Below are 26,754 nucleotides of genomic sequence, written 5' to 3'. Positions count from 1 at the left end.
GGACATTCTCCTGCAGCGGCGTCCTAGCGGCGCGCATCGCTCGAGTCGCTTCGTGCGCCCACCCAGCGGAGCCTTGCTCCTCGCGCGCCCCCGGGACGGGGTGACGATTGAGTGTGTGTGTACTGCTGAAGGACGACGTGAATAAACGTCTCCTTGGTGAACTTGGAGGCCTATTTCTTTGCGGCGAATCGCTCTCCTCCCAGCGGAGGTTGAGTGCACCGCATCGGTGTCCCAGTGTGTGTGTGTGGTGACGGCTGATCGGGGCCCTTGGCTCGCGCGAAGCTCGAACCCGCGGTGGGTGGTGGCCTCTGTCCACGTAGGAACCCACAACTGGCGCCCAACGTGCTAAGTCATTGGCGCTTACGCCTTTGATGGCACATTAGCCGAGCAGGTCGCCTTGACGATCACGCTTGCGCACCGTGTCTACCACCCCCAGCGCGGCACTCGGCAGCTACATGTCGGCTCCCTACGGAGTTGTAGCGTCGTTTGATCCGCTGGCTGCTGTTCCTTCGAATAGCTAGACACCGTGGTTGGCCGCGGCCCCCATTGGGGTTTACGGTGACACAACCCAAAATGTTGACCACGTGGCTCCCATTGGAGCTGTATCGGAAGCACCCTGCGGTGCATCCGCTGGTCACATGCCTCAGCTGTGCACGCTTTCCGCCCAGTGCGAAAGCAGTTCGTGTCACGCTGCCGCAACCGGCAGTTTCGAACAGCAGCAGCCGTGCCCCGCGAGCAGTCAATTCAGCTCTGGGAACGGCGAGGCGCTGGCCGGTTCCCTGTGGAAACCGCGCCGCTCATCGAACTAGGAGCCTTGCCTCCCTCGTTCGTGCAGCCCGCCCTAGCCTCCACTGAGGCAGGGGTGCAGTCGCTGAGGCCGGGGCTCCATTGAGCCAGATGCGGAGAAACTTCGAGCCATACTCGAATTTCCCGCGCCCAAGGACGTACGCGGCCTGCGCCGTTGTGTGGGAATTGCCACCTTTTATCGTCCTGTGCCCGCGTGCAGGCACCCTGACCTAGCTCTTGGGAAAGACTGCCGCGTGGCGATGGGAGCCCGAGCAAGAGCGATCCTTTCGCCTCCTGTCTAATGCCATTGTCGAGACAGCGCAGCTCAGGCTACCCGACCTGACCAGACAGTTCGTAGTCCAGACTGACGCGAGCGATCTGGGTTTAAGAGCAGTTCTCCTACAGGAATTCGATGGCGTGCTGCAACCGCTAGCTGGCCTTTGCCAGCCGCTCCTTGCTGCCCTCGGAGAGGAATTATTCCGTGACCGAGAAGGAGTGCCTCGCCATCGTGTTTGCACTGCGTAAATTTGACGTCTACCTTGATGGAACGCAATTCGTGGTGCAGACAGACCACAGTGCGCTCAGTTGGCTGAAGCGGCTCCGCGAGCCTGCGGGTCGGCTGGCGCGCTGGGCTCTCCTGATACAGCACTACGACTTTTCCGTGCAGTATCGAAAGGGGAGCACGAACGTGGTAGCTGACGCGCTATCCCGTGCCCCACTCGCCAGCGGCGCCTTGACGCCTGTAAGCGGAGGGGGCGAAACAGCGGACGAGCCGCCGGGCGGCAAGGAGGGGGAGCCCGCAAACGGGTTAACCCATTCCGCTAACCAGGCAAGCAGCGCTTCGCAAAGCGGTCGAGAGGCAAAGCTCTTCGTGAGCGCCTCGGAAGTGCCGACGCGAACGGAAATTTTTGCTGCAAACCTGAGTGGGGACGAGACCAGGCTCCCCTCTGGGATGACTGGAATCGTTTTCAGCCCTATAGAGCTACTGAAAGCCCAGCAAAATGACCCGTTTTGTCGCGAGGTGAGCGACGGTCTCAGGGAGATGGAGCGCCGTGACGCTACTTGTATTGTAGCGGGCGCAGGGGGGCAGAAGCCAGCGTGTGTCGCGGCGAACCCCGGGGATTCATATTTGCTGGACAATGACGGGCTCGTGCTGAAGTACATAGCCACCGATGACGAGTCCATCGACCCGTTCCAGGTGGTTATCCCCAAAAGTCTGAGAGGCGCACTTTTGCGATTGTCTCATGACGAACCACTGGCCGGTCATCTGAGTGGCTCCAAAGTTTTTGCAAAACTGAGTCATTCGGTGACGTGGCCTGGCATGAAGCGTGACATTTTCCGCTATTGCCGTTCCTGCCATGTCTGTCAAGCGGTGAAGTCACGGGGCGGCAAGCCGCCTGGAATGATGAAACCGTTTGACAGTGTGCGTCCGTGGCAGATGGCCACCTGCGATTTGATGGGGCCTTTCCCCAGGAACAAGCAGGGGTTCAATGACCTGAAGGCCTAAGCGTCACGGTCTGACGAGCTTGCGCCGGTACCCATTGGTATCAAAGGCAAGCGCAAAGGCACAACTGGTGCTGCGGAACGCAAGCGCACGGAGCACCGGTACAATCTGAGGCGACGGTCACCGGTGTGATTGATGCCGGACGGCGGACTTTTCCGCAACCGAAGGCACGTAGCCTCAGCTAGCTGGCGAGCTTTCTCGTCAGGCCCTACCTAGGCGAAGCACGGTGTGTTATTTTTTTTTGTTTTTTGTTTTTGCAGCATGCTCAGTTCCAGCCTTGTGTGTTTATCAGTTTATTTATTTGTTTTGTTTAGTCAGTTTTTAGCCACTTTCGTTTCCCGCTTGTTCGTCTGTTTTCGTTCTAACGTACCAGACTTGTACATAGGCAAACTTCAGCCAGCTCGTGCTTGCTCTTATCTTCAAGAAGAAAACGATGGGTGTCGTTTGTACAGCGCGCCTTTTCTCATTTCCGGCCCGACTGTGGGTGGTTGGCTCGTTAAGGAGCCGTGTGTCGCGGTGCGAGTTTTGTGCGGCCCGTATGGACGGGAAGTTGGCGGGGCGTTTGGGGCGATGGGTTGCGATGGGGGGCGGAAAGTGCACCCTTTGACCCTCGCCGCGGCGCCTCTGGACGCTTCTGATGAGGGGATCGTTGTCGCCGACCAGCGTCCGCACACTTGCCGGTTTATGCGTGGTTGTGGCTGTGACTGTGTGCGCGCGTAACCATGAGCCAAGGCGACGCAACTGTTTGTCCCTGCCGTTGCCCCTTCGTCATCAACGGAAAGAAGACCGCCATCAGTCGTCGGCCCTCCCAACCCGTTCAACTTGAAGTCTGCGAGCGGTGAGTCGCCGACAGGCCCACTGGGCCGCGCCATCGAACTTTGAGGCTGGCATATCCACCTGTAACACAGCTGTACAGTGGTATTCACATCTCCTTGTGTACCGTGTATATAATCTGCAGGCTGCTTTGATTTACTGAAGCGTATGCCAGTGTTTGTTTGTTTGCCTTGTTTTTCCTTTGTGTTTTTTTTTTATTTTTACGTTGTTGTGGCTGGAACTGAAGTGTAGCTAGTTTTTTTTTTGTGTGTGTATTCATTTCTTTATTTTGGAACTGAAGTGTAGCTTATTTTTTTTCTCTATTCATTTCTTTATTCTGGCCGCGTGCTTTGCCGATGGGTAGGAGGGCATTTAAGGAGAGGGGGATGTGGGAATCCTGGCTTTCCGCCGTCGCCTTTGCGCGGCTAGCCGGCCTCCCGCGTTGTTTCTCCTCTTTCCCTTGCTCCCGCCTCAGGCGGTGGAGAGGCGGCTGGGTGACTAATCACTGTCATTTAGCCTCAGCTCCGCCCCGGCTCCCCAAGGGCCTTTGCCATTGGCGCCTTTTGGCGGGAATTTGGGACCCGCTTTGGGCGGCCGCGCACCCCGCGACCGTCCGAGCGGGGCCCAGAGAGAGATCCCTCCGAGACCGCGTAAGGTGCGTATGCAACTATTTTGTCCGTGCCGGCCTTTGCCGTTCGGACCAGTGCATACTCGAGCTCGCCCGCACGTGTCATCTGACCTGCAGCGGCTCGAGCCTGTCCAGCGGGGTCCCGCGACCTCCGACAGGCGTACATTGCGTTGTTTGCCCACTCTCTCTCGCAACCGGCCCAACGGCCGACACGAGAGAGAGATCACAGCACTGCCGCGGGGACATTCTCCTGCAGCGGCGTGCTAGCGGCGCGCATCGCTCGAGTCGCTTCGTGCGCCCACCCAGCGGAGCCTTGCTCCTCGCGCGCCCCCGGGACGGGGTGACGATTGAGTGTGTGTGTACTGCTGAAGGACGACGTGAATAAACGTCTCCTTGGTGAACTTGGAGGCCTATTTCTTTGCGGCGAATCGCTCTCCTCCCAGCAGAGGTTGAGTGCACCGCATCGGTGTCCCAGTGTGTGTGTGGTGACGGCTGATCGGGGCCCTTGGCTCGCACGAAGCTCGAACCCGCGGTGGGTGGTGGCCTGTGTCCACTTAGAAACCCACAACACTTAATCGCACGTCGCCGCTTCTTTTCCAATACTTTCTTCAACCATAGTAATTTCTGGCGTAGAAATACAAAGTGCAGAGAAAACAGCTTTTTCGCAAGTGGTCCAACCGTTAAATACAAGAGCTTGCACGCAACGAAACCTGATATCTTTCATGGTAAATTGTATAGTGAATTATAGTTGAATTTTTTTTTATGCCTGCGATGCGTTCATTTCATGCCTGCTATAGTGGTTACGGAAATACTTCCTTTTATATTATAGGCTTGAAATTCTAAACTTCATGGATGCTGCTGTCTAAGATTCTCGAATAAATAGAAGCTTACAAACATACGCTTGTAAAATCGGTGGTGCCATGTACTAGCTAACCACTAATCACGAAAATGAAGACCTGATTGGTTCGGCCTAAAAACCAAAATACGATAGATTCTGAAGCATAGCATTTACTTCAAGGAAGGCCTTACTGCTGGTAACCGATGAAACTGTTAGTAAAGTTGTGCCGGTGGTGTTGGTCCGGTGGTTTCCAGCAATTGGGTGCACCGCTTGAAGGGCTTCTCGATGAACTGACTTCCAGGCGAAGCGATTCAGGGAGAGACGAAGAACTTTTATAGAGGCTATTTACAGATGGGTACAAGATTCAGTACGGCCAAACTATCCGCGGCCGGCCTAGCCGACTGCCTGCACAGAGGCGAGGGACACCACGTCCCAACTGTCAAACTGGCGCGCCTTGCACCAGCTCTCAACGGCCGCTACCACCGCGCTCGGCCCGACCGAGCGCCTGCCAGCTAGGAGTAGCTAGAGACAAACGCCCTCGGGCGCGGGTCTCTTCACAAGTTCATCGATCTACCCGCGCCCCTTTCCACACGAAAAAATAAACCGTGCTACAGCTTCCCGCCTGACATCAGATTTAATGAATAGGAAAGCTCAGAACTGATGTCAGGGTCTTTTCCCTCATCCCGAAATTCCTCCCTACGCGGTTGCGCAATCCTCCGCCAAGTGGACCGGTTGCACGCTAGACGTCTGGGGCTAACAGACACTTTCGGTTCCTTACCGTGCTGGCCTAGTACACAGCAAGCCGCGTAACGCGACGAAACCCAGACCTCTCTCGCTTGTTTATGGGCGGCGGCTTCTCCCCCACGGGAGACAGGATTCCGGGAAGCCGAGGAACAGGGGCCCAAGGTCGATGCCGGCAGAGAGCCCCGCCGTCTGGAGTAACAAGGGTGAACGCAAGAACGAACGGGGAAACCCACCGAAGAGCATGAGCGTTCGAACTGCTCCTCCCCTTCAAACGGTACGCACTAAAACAAAACAAAACAAAACGGGACGCGCAGCCTAGGCCACTGCCCTCCCGCGGAATGTTCGTAACACATGTACAAAAAGAGGCGGCAGCGTGCCGAACCCTACACTGTTACTTCCTTTTCAACGCTCACCAGAGATTGGTGCATGAAATGAATGCATCTTAAAGTAATTCTGGCGCAAATGTCAAGAGGATTAGGCAGTGGAGAGTTTCGAGATACCTGCCTTTCAGCAGGACCTGTTCACGGGGCACGCAAAGCGCGTAATTTCGGAGCTGTCATTGCAGTGGTGCATTGCACATTTCAAACCCTCGTTTTTTCGAGGAAGTCGCGTTCTCTAGAAAAGAAGCCGTGTTATTGCGTCGCAACGAAACATTTAAAAACACATTGTTGAAAAGCCACTCACCCGAGGCGGAAAGAAATGAAACACGTGCACCGATATGAGCTCGAAAATAAGCCAGCAAAGAAAGTTCATCCTATGCGGGTAATTAAAGTTCCTTTTTTTTATCCTTCAGAGTAGACATTGAGGGCACTCCTCGAATGCATAACGGCGCATTTCCAGATTTTCCAGCTTAAACTTTTTAGAAGCGCGTGCCCGCATACAAATCGAGTGTTACGGCACAACATGCAGATGCAGGCAACGCGTGCAGTGCTTCTGATATGCAATCGAACCATTTCTCTGCGTTTAATTCGCGCCCATTATCGAGGAAGTATGAGCCGAAACTCTCTGCCTACCCGTGGCGAGCTGTGAACTCGCTTCCTGGCGTCTTTCATCATCGCGACATGTCCCTTCTAGAATATTTACGTATACCGCAATCCCCGCAGGAGATTTTAGCAGGGTGGGATATAACATAAACAAACAACCTAATAAAACAGGCAAGTGCCGCAGAAGCAAGGCAAGTAAGTGATTAGCTAGTGATAAGCCGCAGTGCTTTAAGAACCCAAAGAGTCGTTTGTGGGGAGCTTTGGTTTGCGTTAGTAATTTGCGGTGCAGTTGTGTGCGTTCTGCTACCGACGGCCGCCATGTTTATACTTTCGTGAACCTTGATCCTAAAGCGTTAATGCTGTAAATTACCAGCTCGAAACTCATAATTTATAAATTTTCTTTCTGTTCATATTCCTATTGATAGCCACACTTTCTAATACATAAGAAGGGCCGGTCAAATGTTTAGGGGAATCCCCCAAGGTGGAGTAGATTTGTAATAAGGGAGTAATTACTCATTGGCATCCACCCGAGCGCAGCCATACGGCTACAAAGGAAAGCTATACAGCTTTCTCAGAAACTTCGTAGTTAAAGAAAAATTCGTCCTGGTCCGGGGTTCGAACCAAGGACCACCGCTTCACCGGAGCAGTCGCTCTACCAATTGAGCTAACCAGGACGGCAAGCTTATGGTAGGGCGAAAGCGAATTGATCAATAACTCGAAGTGGGAACTGTGTTGGTCAAATTTTTAGGGGAATCCCCCAAGGTGGAGTAGATTTGTAATAAGGGAGTAATTACTCATTGGCATCCACCCGAGCGCAGCCATACGGCTACAAAGGAAAGCTATACAGCTTTCTCAGAAACTTCGTAGTTAAAGAAAAATTCGTCCTGGTCCGGGATTCGAACCCAGGACCACCGCTTCACCGGAGCAATTACTCCCTTATTATAAGAAGGGCCGCTGCGGTGGCTAAGTGGTTATGGTGCTCGGCTGCTGACAGGAAAGACGTGGTCTAATTTCGATGGAAGCGAAATTCTAGAGGCTCGTGTGCTGTGCTATGTCACCGCACGTTAAAGAACCCCAGGTAACCACAATTTCCGGAGCCCTTCACTAAGGCGTTTCTCGTAGCCTCAGTCACTGTGGGACGTTAAACTCTTATGAACTACAACTGAACTAAAACATAAAACGGCAGCTGTGGGGGTTTTTTTTTTGTATTCAAATACTTGCCATGTGGCATAAAAAGAGGCAGTCGATATGCTCGAATAGGTCTTGGAGGAACGATATGCAGTGAGTGAGTGAAAAACATTTATTGCTCCAAAAATCAGGTTTTAGCGGTGGGCCGATGTCTTCATGTCTTCGGCCTCTTCACAAGGTCGGCGCCCCTATTCCAGGGCACCGCTGAGTCTTGCTGCTTCGCAGGCGTGCTGCACCAGTGCCCTTTGGGCCGTGAGCTCGCTGCTGGTCAGCAGGCCCTCCCATTGTTCCGCACTTGGGTCATTTAGCTTGTGAAATGCTCTGTTACGTTCGCATTCCCATGTGATGTTATATAGCGTGGGGGTAGCTCCGCACCACGGACATGTGTCCCTGTATTGTGTAGGGAACATCTTATGTAGTATGTATCAATTGTGGAAAGTCCCTGCTTGCAGTCTCCGCCAGCAGACCGCCTCGTGCTGTGTTAATGATGTGTGGGGTGGTGGGTATTTGAATCTCCGCCCTCTGTGGTAGTTTAATATTTCTGCATACGTTGGTTCCACCGTCATGGGGTCCTCCAGGGTTTCTGACTGCCCTGCTCGGCTCGTGAGTAAACCGCGCTGACGAGTACAGAAAAACCTCCGGTTACGAATCGTAGAAAACGGAAGGCTTCGGATATCGCTATCGCGATAGCGAAAGACGACATTCGCTACGCAGTAGTAAGAAACTACAGTAATGAAAGCCACTGCTACGCATTGTACAAAATTACAACGCACTCCTTCTGCAGTCAGAAGTCTTTCCGAAAACAAAACGCAGATTTTACTTCATACAAGTATGGACAGATAGCTATGAATCGTATTCATTTCGGCAGGTCGCACGCTAAGATTGCGCTACAATATCGCGGTAGCAGATATTGACTAATGCATAAAATTTATGGGTCATAAAAGACAGTCATATCTGTTTACTAGTACGAAGAAAGAAAAGTTATCACTGTGTTAGCGTTCTTTTGTACATGATCACCATTCTATAATATAAAACACCCATATTCTACGCATCTATGAGATCACTGTGTTTCCAAGAAGCCATTCATTACCAACATTCTTTAAGAGGAGGAGGAGTGAAACTGTTTTATTGTCCGTCTTAACATTCTTCAGAGAAACAGAACAAAACTGCGCGGGAACTTCCTTCGATCGAGGAACAGGAATTTTTTTCCTCTAGGGGCACTCCACCACTTTGGACACTTGTGCTGCCAAATACTTAAATAATTACTGCACTGAATATAACGAGCGAGGTGCCTCAGGAAAGACTAACCAATTTTCAAAACCAGGCATTTTGGGATAAAAATATGGCTTTTGCGGCATAGCATTACATGTGTTGGCGGACACCGGAAAGCCAGTGAATTCGATTAAGTATAAAGCAGGTTAATTAAATTGTGATAATTAACTTTTTCACTATCAGAGCTAGGCAACTGGTTGCAAATAGAGATTGGTAGCCGGTCGTTAGCCATAGGCATATCAGATTTTAGAATTTCTAAAACGCGATTGTCTTCAGCGCTGTGGCTCGACAAAATTTGACTACAAAAAATGCATACGATTTTGAAAAGCATGCAAGCAAACCAGCCTTTTCAGCCCATGTAACTAGTCTAAAACGCAGAATTTCGCCTAGCCACATCGCCAAAGGTTTTCTAAATTCTAAAGCCTAATATGTCTATTACTAACCCCCAGCTACAAATCTACAATTGCAACAAGGCGCCTAACTGAAAGTTAGTTATTAAAAATGATTTAACCAGATTTGTTCTTAGAACGATTCAGCGATTTACCGGTGTCCGCCAACACTGCTAATAGTATGCAGAAAAGGACAAATTTTTACTTAAAAAAAACTATTTTTGAGAATTACTTATAGTCTGCGTTGAAACACGTGATATATGTGTTTTACAAGCTAGAGAGGAATAAAACTTCTCAGGTAACAACAAATAATGTAGTCACGTGTAAAAACTTATCGTACACGGAAATAGGCGTTAATATTTAAAAAATAACAAATAAAGCTAACAGAATATTGTACGATGTGATGATACAGATCTTGGTTAGCACCACTGGCTGAGCACTTCACTTTTAAACTGACCGCCTTCGCAATGCGTGTTCCAGTTTGATCTCCCCGTCGATTTTTCCTTCCGCTACTATGTGGATTTCTGGTGGGTGGTGGCTTCTGAATGGTAAAGCAGGTGGAGGGTGTAAGCCTTCTGCAAGGTGGAGGGTAGTACCAGGAAGGAGCGATGTTCTGCTCCCACCACCACAGGGGGCCGCTGTGGGGACGGCTTCCCACAGACCACGGCTTTTTCACCTAAGAAGGAGTGTTCTGCTTGCGTAGTTAATACAAATGTAACGGCCAACAGTCTGGACAGGTAATACTGCTCAATATACAGATAATAAGGTATTTGAAGCAGTAAGCAAGTACGTCTATCAACGCACAGTAGTAACCGCAGGAGTCCAAGCCATGAGAAAGGAATAGTGAGGTAGAACATGATTACGTTTGAGTGCATTTCACAAGCGCTGCCAAATTCATTCTAGGCACTGGTCTTTTCCATGCACCATGTCATAAAAAGCCCACAACAAAAACAACAGCAACGAGAGAATCTATCAAGGGATGAAGAACGACTTATCGCTAACTCTCAGTTAGAAGCATATATGAAAGCTGTGGACGTATCTCGCCCGTACTCACACCAAAGGGCTCAAACGCGAATGCTATACAGAAGGCTAGAATTTAATCTGGGAACAGCACAAGGACGCATGGAACGAAAAATTATATTGTATTGTCATGAGACAGAAAACAACAGCAGTGTGGATCACAGAAAAATCGTGCGCTAATGATTTCGCGTGAGAAATAACCAGGAGGAAATGAATTTTGGAGGGGCACGAATGCACAGAACAGATTACCGAAGGTGCCTCGGGATTACAGAACTGATTCTAAGGGCAAGACTGAGAATGTGGGCAGATGAGATAATAACAGGTTTTAGAATAACGTGGCCGTGGCTTCCCCAGGACATGGCTAAATGCAGATCAAATCAATTGTAGGAGCATTCTCTTGCAGTAGATATGCAACCAGGGCTGATGATTCCGCTCACGCAACTGTAGTGCAAAAAGGGAGTTGAGGTTGTCTTCATGTCTTTTACATCACATTGGTCGTCCGAACTAAGAAAACCGAAATGGCAATTGTTAAGTGGTCAGGAGTGCAAGGCACCAACACGACACTGGTATACTTTCTCCTTGTCACATTGAATTATTATCGCCATCAGACTGAACAGAATCAGGCACCTGGATTAATGAAGAATACCGCAGAGTTACCACCTAAGAAGTTCCTGATAACTCTAATTATTTCCTGGTAATTAATAGTCATGCTAAAAAATTAAGGGTATGAATTAGAGCAAGTCGCAGGGACGCAAACAAAGCTAGGTACCACGGAGGGCTTAAAGAATCGCATGAAGAGTAGTAAGTCTGTCTTGAGCTGTCTGGGCAACAAAAAGTCACGGTAACAAAGCACTTCATTCATCGGCGTCAAGTAGTACTGCAGCTGAGGACGATGACAGTGTAATTTGCAGGTGAATAAGAATGGCTTAGAGTGAAAGCAGCAAGCACTTCTTGGCTGTGAATGCCAGCTAAGTCCAGCGTTCTTGAACATAAATTTTGAATATTGGAATACTCTAAGGAACTGTATGAAAATATTGAAGGCAAAGGTCAATTCTACTGAAGCGTAGCAAGAGGTTCCTTTTGAAGTTTTTTTTTTCCCCTGGTTCGCATCGACTAGCTAAGACTGCCACAGAAAACCACAAGGTAAGGTTTCGACAGGAAAAATGTAGTAATCGAAAAAGTAGAAGATAACCAAACAAAAAGTAACATAATAACCAAAACACAAAGAGTAACTGTAATAAGTGAAATGTCACGATATATGAAAGAATTACTTTCATAAACTACTTCCCTTTGATTTTGCCCAGAATTGCTGGTTATGTTACTAATCCTTTAAAATCAAACTGTAAAAACGACTTATCATTCACTTCCCAAGGGTCAACTGTGACAGATCATGTTAGATAGAGGCAGCGCCCATGTTCCTCCGCCTTAACTGCCAGCAGGAGGCATCTACTCCCTGCTATTCTGGTTTGAGTTGATCTAAATGTTCTTGAAATATTCTTGATTTTGGTCACTGCTGATTAGTTTCTCTGGACGTAGAAGGCTGCTGGACGTAAACTACCTCAGAAAAAGCAAGAAATTCTTTGAAAACTCCTTAACACCCGATAAGTACAAAAAATAACGTAGCAATGACAATCTTTGCTACATATTTCCGGGTTACACTAGTTCGGGTCAAACACCCATTCGCAAGCACTTCACCCCTCAGAAGCCATTCATCTGGCCAGACAGCTTCTAACCTTCGCATCGCCGCTGGTTATGCGGCGGCACTCCGGATAGAGCCTCGCACCTTACGCATGTGAGTCGGATGCTCAAATCACCAGGATATTGCTGCGCTTCTACCTCTCTGAATGAAGAGTAACGTACGGGTATGACGGCGAGTGTCTTTACATAATACGTTCATTCACAGCTTCTTTAGAACTAGAGGCGTCTTAAAAATTTAACTATGGGGACACTTAATTACATTACGTGTAGGGAATGTGATATCATTAAAATCAGAGAATTTTATGATAGACCATAACGTCAGCTTTTCTGGCTTTTGTTTGTGGCGATGCAGATGGTGAGAGGAAGCGAGGGGAAGGAGGCAGGTGTGACAGGTAGAACGTCACGTGTTGACGAAATAATCTCAACCAATCAGAGGGTTTTATCAACACCACAAAAGAAGATTTTTTTTCTGTGAGAAGGCTTCACTTTTCGGAGATACAAGTGGAGACAGGGGGTGGAGAAAGAGGCAGTGGGGAAGTGGCAGGTGATGCATCACTTAACCTGATGACGTCATTAGTACCTTGTCAAATCAGTGAATATTATGAGCGACCACAGCGGTAGCTCAAGCAATGAGCAAATTTTATGAAACGCCGAGTTTAGAGAGGGGGGCGGGGGGCAGAGAGGCACCATCGGGGAGAGGAGAGTGGCAGTTGTGGCAGGTAGCACGTCCCGTGGTGTGATGACATCGTCACTGTCTCGTCCTATAAGCGAATTTTACGACTGATCAGATGCTAACTCTGAAATAAATGCATAAAAACACAATGACCTTTCGCTAATTCTTATATTCTGATATTGTCGCAACGTGAAACATCAGGGCTAAAAATGTCAGACGTGCTTATCTGAAAGACAGCACATGCACCAATTAGTTTTAAATTGTTTGCACATTATAAACACTGTAGGCAATGAAAGCCGCTGCTCTTTCAGGAGGATGCTGACGGAACACCTCCTTATTCAGTCTATTTAGGGTTGCAGTCTACTTAAATAGAGGCAGAGCAGCCACCCAAGCTAACTGATGTAGAAAATTTCTTCGGTACACATCACTATGGCACTGAAACTTAGAGCCAAAAAGTTGCCGCTATAACCCAGAAAGTAAAAAGCTGCTTGCAGCGCTTTGCTTGCAGTCCTTGGGGAGCAGCCTTATAGAACCACCAAGTTAGACGTCGCTTTATGTAAAGTAATTTGAGGCTTCGATAAGTTTTTGTGTAAGGCAACGCCGCCAGCCACGCCAACTGATGCATAATGCTTGGCCGCGGCCGCGCCAACAGCGAAACAGGGAGCTATACGGAGAACAAGAGCGGGACCCCTGGTAAGCGATCCCGGATCGATGCAGCGTCCCAGGAAAGCAGCGCAGCGACGGAGCCGCAAGAATACACAGCGAGCCGACGGTGCAGGTGCGTCTGCAGCTTTCATGCGGCGGGGATTCCATCAAGGGCGAGAGCAAGTTCCTCCTGAGCCACCCTTATTTTCCCAGCCTGCTACAGAACATTACGAGGGATTCGCAGCAACACACAACACGGACTAGCTGCTCGGGCGGTGCCGTTCACGTCGCGGCTCTTTTCTTGGTGTGCTCATCTCCGTTGGGAACCAAAGCCACAAGTTCTTTACAAAACTACTTTCATCTTTCTTTTTCTCTGCACTTCTCTCTGGAGGAGCTGCAGAGAGAACAGAGCTCCGGTTGACGCGCACGCTTAGAGACGCCACAGGCGAAAATCCTTCATGCTCAGAAATGCAGTGTGGCCAGCGCAGGAAGACGCGGACGAAGGAACACAGAACAAAGACAAACGAGCGCTGAACTGAAACTTTATTTGGGAAAGCGCAATACCCTTACGTATATACCCTAACAGCTGCCGCCCACCAGGAAAAAACACGGGAAAATTAAAGCGCGCGTCAATCAGCAGGATCAAACGGCACGAACAGAGTCGAACTATACAAAGAAACAGATAACAAGCCAACCCCAGATGGGTGAAAAAACAAGCAGCGCGAAAAAGTTGTGCAAATGAAGTTTCCCCTCCTCTCTTTTCTACGTAAAAAACGAAAAGGTACTAACAAAAACCCAACACGAAAAACGCGCTCTTAAAAGTGAGAAACAGGACGAGACCAAAGGCAATATGGAAGCACTAAGAACATGGAGCCGAGGAAAAAAACATGATCTACCTGAAAGCCATCAAGGAACACGGCTATACGAAAGTCGAGGAGGATGACAAATGCGTTATGGACCAAAAATGCGCGAAATGCACCTGCAAGCAAGCATGTCATTAAAAGCGAAAAAAGAGAGACGCAACCTTGAAGCTGTGAAGGCAAAAAACGGCAAAAAAAAACGCAACGTGGGAGCAATCACAGCCAACAAAGAATACAGCTATGCAATAAAATATCGAGGAAATTAACAAGAAGTAACAACTGAAGATCTAAAATTTGAATACTACAGGGGGAAGACAAGTCATGGAATGGCTTCTGTTAACGGTGGGTGAAGGAAGGTAAAATAAAATAAAACCAGACACCGTTGCAATCTTCTTTTGTGAAAGTAAAACAGAGGGCGTACTAACGCATTCACACTTGAGATTTAAAATCTTTGCTGCTCTATTATTTCGCAAGTCACCTGATTGTGGCGTTTCTCTAGAATCGTGATTTTTTCAAACACAGGAACGCACTTTCAATCAGGGTCTATCTGTTCGTGCTTGCATTCCCTACAATGGGCTCGAAGGTTCCTGAGTGAAGTTACGGATAAGTCCTTCTATGTTCCATTTGTAGTTCTTTGATACATCAGCCTGTTTGGACTATGTACTCCTTCCCACATGTCATAGGAACAGAATACACAACTCCCTAGGCACATGACACCAGCGGTTCTGTGTGTCGTGTTGTGGAACCGGTGTTCTTTTTCGACACGGAATTTACTCTCCGGCACAGCCTGGAAAGGCGCTGGGGGGCCGAAAAAACATCATCTACACCTGAATTTTTACCTATCTTTTTTAAGGTTGTGGGATGCATATAGGAAATAACGGCTACCTTTTTATTTTGCTGTCGCTTCATTTGAAGCGTTGGTTTCTCTACTCCTGGTGCTTCTTAACATCTTTCCCGCAACCGAGGTAAGAATTTGATGCGGATAGCCTGATGAGTGAGCCTGCTGACTTGGGTCGCAAAACATTCCTCCATTTTATGCTCGCATGATTTAGTCAGTGGGTTATTGAAAGTAGACTGAACATATTTCTTTTTACCAGCTTCGAGTGTGCTGAGTCATATGCCAGGATAGGTTATTTGCCCCTTGGCTCGAAAGCCCAGCACACGTGCTCAGGCGTGAAAGAAAGTCTAAGTTCGAGAAATCGAATGGAACTATTGCCAGGAATCTCGTGAGTTAATCCCAGAGGTGCCAAGGTCATCTCAAAGACACTCAGGATTTGAGCCACTTCGAATGAAAAACCAACGCTGCTGCAATCTAAAGGAACCAGATAATCATCTACATATCTGAAAACTGTTAGAACACGTGACTGCTCAAGGTTGTCCCTCAACGCTCGGTCGTGCATGGCACGGCAAAAGCTGTGAGCACAGGCGCAATGCAAGACCCTATACAAATGTCGTTCTTAACAAAACATGAACCGTTGCACTCAGCGATCGTACACTTCAGCTAGACTAAGAGCAACTGCAAAAAGCCTTCAACAGAGATTGCACACTCGTTTTGAGAGGCTACTGCTCCACATTATTAAATAGCGTCGCGTACGCTTCTTATAAGGCGGTCCTGAGCGATAGAATAAAATAAATCTTTAACGTCAATAGAGAACCCCTGAAAGCCTCGCTACGATTTCCCCTCAGAAAACTCAGAACTGCTTCTGCATTTTTTCACTCGGAAAAGATCATTAGTGGGGATCAAGCTGAACTTCTCTTGTAAGAATAAAGCAATGTCTTTTGGCCACGCCTTTTTCTCGGAAACTTTATGCGTTTTTACAGTGAAGAACATTTCTAGACAAGAATTCTATTATGTTTTATTGCTCAAGAAAGCCTCGCTACGTTTAATTGCTGGCATAATATTTTTGCTGTGCTTCTTATCTTGGCTGCAGAGGAATCAGGGCATACGTTAAAAACAGACTGGACAGCTTTATCAGCCTTAGACCCATGGGCGCTTTCCGGTAGGATCACAAACCCTCCTTCTTTATCGGCGGCAAGCAAAGACAATTTGTTCTCTTTGAAATACGAAATGGTTTTTTTGAACGGAAACCTCTTTCCTTCAGCACTGTTTCGCATGACAATATCCACACCATCCACGCAGCAGCGTTCCGCTCCACAGCGAACATAGGTCCATGGCTAAAGCATTGGTGGACATCACCAGGGACATCTTTGGCGCCTCCGGTGACGTGGACAAGATTTCTGCTCACCCTCTTCTTCGTGGGCACATGATCACATGGTTTGGGCCTGCCTCTCCGACCTGCCTATTCCCCCGATCGCAACCCAACCCGGGAGGACTACTAGGCGTTCTTGCACGGCTGCTACGACTTGCAGCTCAACAAGCCTTAGTCGGGCGCGCCCGAGCGGTGGCCACCGCCACTGGGGTCCCAAACTAGGGGCCTCCACCTAGTGCTTGTAGGGATCCGATCCTTACGGGATGATCAAAGCATACCTCTTGCCCCTTCCTAATAAATGTTTTTACCACCACCACATCATAGAAATTACGCGATTTTCAGAAACAATAGAGTTCCCAAAATGTCATCTCTCCGCTAAAATACCGCTGTACTACAACTTTCCCTTTAGCGAAATAGAACTCCGGGCCGCTAGGGCAGCACTAGACAATCGGGAGTACTAAAACTGTAAGTAAATGGCGTCGTACCTGTCTCACATGTCTCGGTGGATACCTGCACCGTGCCGCAGGGGAAAGGAAGAAGGTGGGAGTGAAAGAAGAGAGAAATCGGTGCCGTAGTGGAGGGCTCCGGAATAATTTCGACCACCTGGGGATCTTAAACGTGCACTGACATCGCACCGCACACGGGCGCCTTTTACGTTCCGCCTCCATCGAATACTGAGTGGCAGTTTCCGTGATGTTTTTTTTTTCTTTATGGTCTTCGATAATCAGACCATTGATCGTGAATCATGCAAACTACTCAGCCGCACTCAGTGTCTGGTTTACGCAAAGCAGCGTGCGCTCCACCGATATGTTGTAATTAAAGGGGTTTTGGCAGCATATGCCGGCGGCCACAGCAGAGCATGCAGCTAGCGCATTTGATATTTTTGTTTCGTCCAAATAAAGCAAGTCAATGCTGCACAAGAAAGAGGGTTCACATAAGTACAGCAAAGAACTCAAAACGATTTTGAGTGGCCCAATAATTATCAAGACTTGAACGACGTCGATTACGTTAAAAAAAAAGAGCTCGGCAGCGCACAGGCAGAAGAAAGAATACACACGAGTACTAACATCCAACATTTTTTTGTGAACCGCGAGGCAGCAAATATATACTAAGTTGTGTGCATTGCGCAGATACAGAAGACGAACGTTTCAATGATTTCTTAGGCGTTGCGTTGTCCTCCTTTGCGCTGTGTGTTGTTGCGTTATTTTTGTATGTCATGTGCCACCAACGTGCCCAAACTGCCACCATATTAAACTTGAACAACGATAATGCAGACAAAAATTGCAATACGCCTTCAAAAATAAAAACAACTGAAAATATACATTTACTGCAAGCTATCCACGTTTTCGCGCTGAGCTTGTCCTTGTATATCTTATTTCGACGTCTTACGCTTGACAGCAAACAGAACTACACCTTAGACCACTAACGAATGCTAATTCGGATGGGCACAGACGACTTCATTGATGCAGTGTCTCTCCTCGCGCTATCGTTCACACCACTGGGACTTTGAACAGCCCACAAGTCACTGTGCAAGAGCGGGATGTTATGCACCGCACCCTGCTGGAATTGGAAGAAAAGACTCGCATGGTTCATGCTGCAGGCCTCCCTTTGGGTTAAGCACCATTCACCCTTTTGTACCGCCTGACAAGATTCTTTCGCGAAGTAAAAGCACCTGTAACACGAATTTCGGTATCAGCCACCCTGGCAATCGATGTCCGCGTTACTTACATTTGGATTCGTGTGTGAAAAAGCTGCACCACGAACGCACAGTGCCCGTCCTGTGAGCTCTTCTTTCGTGCTTGCTTTCGTATTGATGATGCTACTACTTCCCGTATGAATCCTTACCAACACGCACGACTCGTACTCCTTCATTACATTTGGATCTTGGGATCTCAGCGCTTTTTCCGGCAGTGCTCCGAGTGTGTTCAGTGTCCTCTAAAACCCCATCCGTGTGCGTCTAGCTTTCAGATTCGCATCATCTTTCCTGTTGCCTCGTTTACACAATGAGATAGGTATTCGGAGAATGTGAGCTCTCATTGGCGATGTCGTGCCTGCTGCCAAACGTGTGCATCGGTAGGGCCTAGTATATCCGCGGAATCTGAAGTAGTCACCCAAGGAGTCCATCGCTCTATGTGCCTTTAGGAGCGGTTATAGCGAAACAGCCCCGCAGAGATACGTTCAGCGTATAGTCTTCTCGACAACGGCTAACTGCTGGGCGTCGGCCATGAAACAGTCTCGTTTCTCGAGTACGGAATCGACGCTGTCTTGGAGGCCGAGCGGCTTGGCGTTCCAGGCCAGCCAGCGGTAGCGGCCGTTTCTCGGAGATAATGCCGATTTGTACCCAAAATTGTCGGCACTCTTTCGAAAGCCGATGAATGGCACGAGAGCGTACAGTATAACGCTATCGTGGACATTATCTTTCGCGACCACGAATTTGACCTCATACCCTGACCATATCATAGCATGGCTTGGACTCCGAGTTGTTGACGTCCACAATCAACTTTTGCTTTTCGCCTGGCAATGACACTTTTATAGGGAGCTTAACCACATCTTGAGGCGCAGTGGTAGTAGTAGTAGTCTGAAGAAGATGAGAAAGTACGGACTTTGCCACATGTTATACGAAAGGCTGGAACGCTACCTTGTGAGCCGCCGTAATGTGGTCCGATTTTCCGGTTGTGTCTCCGACGAGTTTGTATCATCATCGGAAATGCCTCAAGACTCAAATGAGGACAGCTTTTGTTTTTAGTATTTAATAATCTGTAATCTCTAATAAACTCTGAAGAACCTTTTTTTACTTTGTAAGGGGTGAATGGATCTTGCAGTTGCCACAGAGGTTTCCGGTTTATGTTTCGTTTTGTTTCATACCTCTTCGTTCTTCTTGCTTATAGGCTTGTGTTCCAGCTTGTGTACGTGAGGTCTACAACACTCATGTGCAAACTTGCGTAATGGAAGGCCACTATGGACCAGATGAAGGCTTTCCCCAAATCTGTTACGCCCTCCTCTGCCGAGCTTTATGTAGCGCTTGCGTAACGCCCAGCGCGAAGCTCAGCACATCGAAGTTCTAAGCTCGCGCGAGGCACAATGCCTCTGGCTCGCGCCCGTTTTCGAACCAGCAGTTTATTGTAGAAGAATTCATAAACTCGACAATAATTTGTCGTGTCTGTATCTTGACGAAACGCTGTTCTCTAGAGGTGACAAGAAATTCCCCCTTATCCGTAGGCTTATGCGTTGTGGATATCTCTTGGCGGGGGAGAAGGCAGCTGATTGTGAGCACACCAAACACGCTTTCTCGAGAAACCGTTGCTAAACACCCTGCATTGATCCCAGCGTTGAGGGTGCCTCACCAACTGCTCCACGAGCAGCGCTGTGCGAGTTGCGGTGTGAATTCCCCGGTCACTTCTTGCAATTCACAGTCGATGCTCACAGGAGGAGGAGAGCGGTAGAAAAAAAACACAGAATAAAGACGCACGGTCAGCCATGCATTTATTTTCTCTGTTCCTTTTCTCCGGATGACAATCTCATTGTCTTTTTCATGCTCGATAGAACATTCGCCTTGTAAGAAAGCGAAAATTTTCATTTAGTATTTCATCAGAAAGCTAATTTTAAGATTTCGTCCATTTTCTTCGATGAACATTCCTGTCAGCAGTCCAACAATCCCATCAGTATAAGTGCATCAGTGCATCAGTATGGTGCAAAAATACTAGCAGATTCTCTTCTCCAAAGACCACCTATCATCACTCATTGGCCACCACTGGCAATCGTTGGGCCCTGGTGGTGTCAAAATCGCATGTGTAAAGAATGTGTTCAAGCGCAGGGTCTACGCATTCAATAATATTTATTGCGCGGATGTGAGCTTGGATAGGCGTTTCACAAAACGTTTAAAATCTGCGCGGAAAAGAACGAATGGTTAGTCAGATATAAGCCTACAAATTTTCTATACTTTGGCTTCTTCACTACGTGCCTACCATGCTGCCGCTTCTTCTTCTTTAGACCGCACAGCTCCATGGAAATGCGTGAACAGCGATGCCGATAGCAAATGGGATCCCGGAGGAACTACGGTATTAAAAATTTATAGTATTTTCATCCGTTACTGAGGTGCGAGTGGAATATTTGTTTTGGTGTCAGTTGACACCGCCAGGGCCGAAAAGTTAAAGCAGCCGCGCCACGCTAAGAAGCCGTTCAAAAAAATTAACATGTCCAATGAAATTCGTTTATGGGTTAGGACAGCTAAAATAAACAACGCACACAGACGGCGAGGAAAAGCCCTTCGTCCCCATGAGTTTAAGTACAAAAACAGGCCCACATATGAGCACACTGAAGCATAGCCTTCAAACGAAAATAATTCGAAAAATGCAGTACACAGCAATCAAACTGCATCAAAAGAACGTCAGTATAAAGTCCCCATAGCAGGAGAACATGGCAGAAAGACAAATTTTTCTTCGTCTACAAAGTACATGGAGCTGATCCGAGTGTCTGATAATAGTTTCTATGCTTCTAAAATGACTAAATGTGTTCTTTATTTTAATGTAAATCAATTGGGAGTTTAAATAGTGTGATTGGTTTTCCTTCCGACCTCTTTTCTTTGTTGCGATCAGAGATTTCGTCTGTTGTATTCTGTAGTTGAATGACTCGTGTATTGTTGGATATTGCTTAATTACCACTTCAAATGGATACTTTTACAAATTAATTAGACCGTGATAACTCCCGCTCTCAACAAAGCCAGTCGGATGAAGTATCGCACTTCATCCTTTTTCTATTAAGACACCTATATTTAGCACATAGAACACTGCACATGACTACATGTAAGTTAAACTTATATTTTATTTAAACTTCATTTAAACTTATATTTTATTTAAACTTATTTTTTAAACTTAAACTTAAACTTAAACTTAAACTTAAACATTTAAACTTATATTTTATTTCAACAATTTTATCACATCAGAGCTATAATGTGATAATCAAATTTCACGTCTTTACATGTGCATTATTAGTGTTGTGTGACGGCCATGTGTCATGTGGTCCTGTCTTCATCCGCTTGCTGTCACGTAACAATAGCTTCACTAACTTCTGACTTCAAAAGTAATCCATGGCACATTCTTATTCCATACAACCATGTATTTTTAGAACACGTGATGCAGCAATATTTATGTGAACACTCCTGTCTAGCATTAAATCATCTCTTAAATACGCTCGACTGTACCTGGAGGTGTCGCACCAAGCTCTACTGTCGTCCTCATTTGTTCTTTTTTTACAGTAACAATCTTTCTAAGTGTCTTTTTCACTGATATGCAGAAAGGAAGCCCCATTTTGGAGCCCGCGTTACAGCCATCACATCTTCTGCATTCTTTGGAACGAGCTCTGTCTTACACTGTAACAACGAGCTGACAAGTGTGAACCTTTGTCTTCTTTCTTATTTACAAACTGTGCGCATTTCACGTGTTGCAGTGTTGAAGCGATTAGCGACCGTAGTAACCGCAATATTGTGAAATCCTGTCTTTGAAGCAAACACATATCCTTATTCTTCCCAACAGACTTTGTCGAAACAGGAGCCACAGTGGTTTGTGATGAAAATTCTTGAAATTGCATTTTCTTTACGTGGTATAAAATTTCGAAATACCTGGTTTCGTTTTAACCACTGTCTCGAGTAATTAACAGTCCGCAAATGACTAAAATAGTACAGCCACTTATACAGTCGCTGCCGCTGCAATACGAGGAAAGGAAAACCGGATGCGAAACAATTTTACTGTAAATTCCGAGGAAATATCACAGCTACATTTTTTTTCGTTATTCGATAGCCTAGGAAAACGTTTGCACTTAATTAGCTTTCAGCAACAAACTCGTGAGTAAAGTTCTGCCCAATTCTTCACGATTTCCGAAAGCACGGTTTTAGAAAGATGCATTTCATCTCATGCGTGATACTGGCAAGGTTCCCTTTCATTACATTCATTGAGAGGCCCAAGCACGCACTTCACAAAAAGACAATCAATATTCTCAGCACTTTGTAATCGAGTAGCGACAAACGAGGCCTCTATTAACTGCTCTTTACTGTCAGGACTAGCGATTTGTAGCGGCGCGGCAAAGCACAGACAATGAAGGCTTAAAGCCGGGCCGTCAGGCACAGGACCTCTTCTGGCTGAGACGTAAGAGTGCACGTCATAGGCAGCTGCATTTTGCAAGCAGTGCACATTTTTTCTTCCCTGCAACGCTGTTTGCCTTCAACTCCGCATATTTAAGGAGGCTCGCCGCATTTGCGTCACTCTTCTCTCGGTAGCGGGTCTGCGTTCGCTTCGTGCGAAAAGAACAAACAGAGCGTCCTTTACGCGGCCTTTCGTGCAAGCGTGTCGTTAAGCTTGGGAACTTCGTGGCCTTGGGAGCGGTTGTAAAGTGCGTGAAAAAATGTAGGACACCACTAAAATTTCTCAGAGAACCTCAGCTGCTCGTGAAGCTTACAGCAACGCAGGAGGTTCCAGCCTGTGCGCTTTAGCGCAGCTGTGACTCTCTTTTACACAGCGTCAAACTTCCTTCAAAGTGATGTTAGGTTATTCAAAAAAGAAAAAGTTTAAGCTGCATCGCTCGACGCGTTCTATTTTTGGGTTGTTGCTAGTAATTATTTAGGCATCTTGTATACGGAAATACAAGTCAGACTTTTACGCTACAACGCCGCCTCGCTACCTCACACTGTGGAGACCGGTGGGCGCCTCGGTTCGGTTACCCTGGCGATAAGGGGCAACTGATGGGAAGTGAGGCGTACGTCATATCACGATCTGCTGGCATACCTCGGCGTATGCTCCCCGACTAAGCATGGCCGCTCGAAAAAAAAGAAAATGAAATTTGTTGGCCCAGTTCTCACGATATATCGCTAGAGATGGGGCGTTCTGTCCCTGTCACTGTACGTGAGGAGCACCAGACGGCTTACGGAAAGTAGTAAAGAAGTGAGGGGAGGGATAGCACGAGAGGGCTTTATTTGCCGAAGCCAGCTTATCTCTTTGGCGCTGAAACCTAGGAGGCGCTGCATGAGCACGTGCGACACGTTCTCGAGAGCACCCAGTCCATGGCATGCATACCAGTTCAACTTCGAGCCACGCACGCAAATTTGCTTTCGTGGAGCAGTTGCATGTGGAAGTCTTCACTAAAAGTGCAGGAGCTAGCTAACACAACGAAAAAATAATGGATATCGATGAGTGATGCCCTGTATTGTGGTAGACGCAGCTATACTGATTATGATCATTTGCAAGAGAAAGCAACTAATTATGCTGATATCGCTGTAAACGCAGGGAACGTAAAGGCAAGTTGTTTCGCACTAGAGGACAAATGTACCTGCAAGGTAGTGCTACCAACCCTAAGAATTTTTCTCTAGATCTAGGGAATTGGAACGTCATTTAGGGGAAAAGAGATTTTTTGCATAATCTAGGGAAATTTCATTTGCTCGGAGAGTTTTTTTTTCTCACTGTCAAATTGTGAAGACAGTACAAGCTTTTCGTTGTTTTCGCTCTACAGCTAACGGAGGCCCGCACAACACTGCCGCCCGCTAGAGTAAAGCCTGTATCACGTGCGAGTGCAAGCGATGTAAGTGCACGTCAAAGAACCCTAGGTGGTCGAAATTTCTCTATCCCGTCACTGCGGCGTTCCTCATAGCCTGAGTCGCTTTGGGACGTTAAACCCCCACCAAACCAATCAAACTGTTACGTCAGCCACCCTCTCGAGAAATCGCAGCAAATGAACAAGCAGCTTTTATGTCACAGTTTCTGTACTATCGCGCTCAATATGAGTTGCAACGCGCGGTCATCGACCGGGGTTCGTTCAGTGGTGTGCCTCCTCCAAACAGTCGCTCGGAATTCTGGGAGAAACTGCTGTTCCAGGAAACAACAGCACCCCCGCTCAGGAAAAAGTTTCTCCCTGAATTCCGAGCGACTGTTTGGAGGAGGCACACCACGGAACGAACCCCGGTCGATGACCGCGCGTTGCAACTCATATTGAGCGCGATAGTACACTCCTCAAGCGATCTCCAGGCATTTTGTACGTGGTATCCTTCGGCTGAAGTCTAAACCGACTCAACATGAGGGAAAAAAATTCATTTAATTCCATATGCCGATGCATGTTTACTAATATCTTTTGTACAGTGAGAAAAAAAAAACATACACGATATAGAGCGTTTAATTTGCAATTTCTAAAGAGCGCTACGGTTTATCTTGTAGCTTCGTTTAGAAGTTCTTCATTTCAAATTTACAGCTAATTTGCTTACCAACGCCTGGTAATAGGGTAGCTGCATGATAAAACTTGCTACTGAACTACGCATAAATATACATTTTTTCACAATTTAACATTATTTTCTGTATCTAGGGAAATCTAGGAATTTTATGTTTGAAAATTTGGGGAGAATTGGCTCTGGAGGTTGGAAGCACTACTGCACGGAGAAGAATTAAACGCGCCCATACCTCGCACTTGTTTTGTTGTGGAGGCAAAAAATAGCCGTCCACAAAAGTGACTGCGCTCCGTAACCCTTCTCTCCTCTTCTACTAGATTTCGCAAAGAAGATTAATAAACAGCGTGTCCTTTATGCATTGTTCAGAAAAGCTAGTGGTACGCAGTCATGCTCCAGAACATTGATGATGCCGTTTTTCATTTGCTACAAGAAGATTTCATGAAACGAACTAAGCACCTTTATAGACTCGTTACTCTTTATCCAATTACTATTATTTAATACATGTTTTTACTTTTGCGAGAGCTCTAAGTGAAGACGACACGAATCGCTTCATTCACTAAGTAATGCTCAAATAATAGCGTTAAGGAAACAAAGCTTAGATGCAGCTTTGCTACAACGAAGACTGTCTAATTACCCTTCTAAACACACAAGCAGTCGGGAACGGAAGACAGGCTGGCTGTGTTTTTGGTGTGAGGACAGACATTTTATTTGGTGCCTCCCAAGTGAGCAATTCCGCTGAAGTGTTTTCAGTAGCCTGGCCACATTAATTGGGTAAACAAAGAGCTTTTTGGGAGCCGTCGTCAAACGTAGCAAACAAGGAAAACCGCCCCGTGCCGTCATTATCCAAGCAAAGAGCAGCGTTCTTAACTCCAAGCTTCCATTTGAGATACTTTCCGCGTCGTTCACATTGACACTAATCTCCGCAAGCAGCTTATATTGCAATCTCGCAGTACACGAACGCTGCTCAGAAACCCCGGTCGAATGTGTTCGCGTTACCACCTCTCCTGTTTTTAGCGGTGGACACATTGTGCGGTGGACCGCACGCTGCTCTCTGTGCGATTTCTCTTCTCCAGTAGCATAAACAGAAAAACATTCCAAGACTACATAGCTCTCCAATTTAGCTCTTGCTGTGAGTTCATTCATCAGCACCTTATTTCTCACACAAAAAAAGTCTTTGTCGTATTATCTCTTTAAAATTTAACGCTCCGTGTCGCAGGAATGCGACATCGGAGGTTTGGCGCCAGGGTGACAGAACCTTTATTGGCGCCTAGAAAAACGTGATATGTGCAGAGAAGCGGTGCAAAATAATAGCAGCACGATCTTAAGTCCAAGATACAAACGATATCAAACGCATTTCATTTCAGCTCTTTTCTCACCTTCCTGCTTTGAGATGGTATGGATGACATGGATGTTGCAGGTCATCAAGAAATCAGGCAGACACTATCGAAGCTGCAGCCGTTTGATTCCATGCGCTTCGACTCGCCAACGCAACCATGCTCGATCAGTACCGGGATAGGTCCGCTCCTAATAGCGTTGATAGGCATCTCAAAGCACGTGGCAGTACTTAGCGAAAAGACAAAAACGACGCAAATTTCAGGGGTTAAATGCTTCTGGTACTGGTCTGGGCTTCAAAGATTTGTGGTGCGGGAGTGGTGGCACAGTTGCTTCTCTCCACCCTCCACCTTGTTTAAACCGCTATTACTCGTCCGTCGATCCTCCCCAGTTGTTGAGCTCGTGAAAAGTACGTGGTGCAATGCAGTGATGCAAAAGATGCCACTGAACACGAGTACCTCGAACAAGCTCGTGAAAAGTACGTGGTGCAATGCAGTGATGCAGAAGATGCAAGTGAACACGAGTACCTCGAACAAGCTCGTGAAAAGTACGTGGTGCAATGCAGTGATGCAGAAGATGTCAGTGAACACGAGTACCTCGAACAAGCTCGTGAAAAGTACGTGGTGCAATGCAGTGATGCAGAAGATGCCAGTGAACACGAGTACCTCGAACAAGCTGGCAGCAGAAACTGATTCTGCCAACGTGCCTATCAAAAGAATGCAGCTTAACTTTACTTCCTGAATTTTTTTACTTATATTAACGGTTATATGACATGGTAATTGTACTGAAAGGCTATACAAATCCAAGATAGTAAAACACGACGCACCACTTCTAAAGACGAAATCACCTTAAGGTTTTACGCCGATGTTAAGGCGGCAAAGACCACACTAAAATGTGACTAATTAATAAACGGATGATTTTTATGTTCTAGTCGGGAAGAAATTGGCAAGAAAAAATGCAACAATAAC

At 47.2% G+C, this 26,754-nt stretch overlaps 1 protein-coding gene across 1 annotated transcript in view; it reads left to right on the top strand.

The window, feature by feature from the left end:
• LOC149343510 (uncharacterized) overlaps positions 1–26,478 on the top strand; it is a 33,341-nt gene extending 6,863 nt beyond the window's left edge. Inside the window, exon 2 of the mRNA XM_089546986.1 lies at positions 26,214–26,478. Within this exon, the coding sequence (XP_089403112.1) occupies positions 26,214–26,478 (265 nt within the window). The remainder of the gene's footprint in view (positions 1–26,213) is intronic.
• The last annotated feature ends 276 nt before the right edge of the window (positions 26,479–26,754 follow it).

Source organism: Amblyomma mixtum, chromosome 5 (genome assembly GCF_055824585.1).
Source record: "Amblyomma mixtum isolate Tamu chromosome 5, ASM5582458v1, whole genome shotgun sequence".
Lineage (NCBI taxonomy): Eukaryota > Metazoa > Arthropoda > Arachnida > Ixodida > Ixodidae > Amblyomma > Amblyomma mixtum.
Note: the sequence above shows the minus strand (reverse complement) of the source record. Positions and strands in the feature narration are given on the sequence as shown.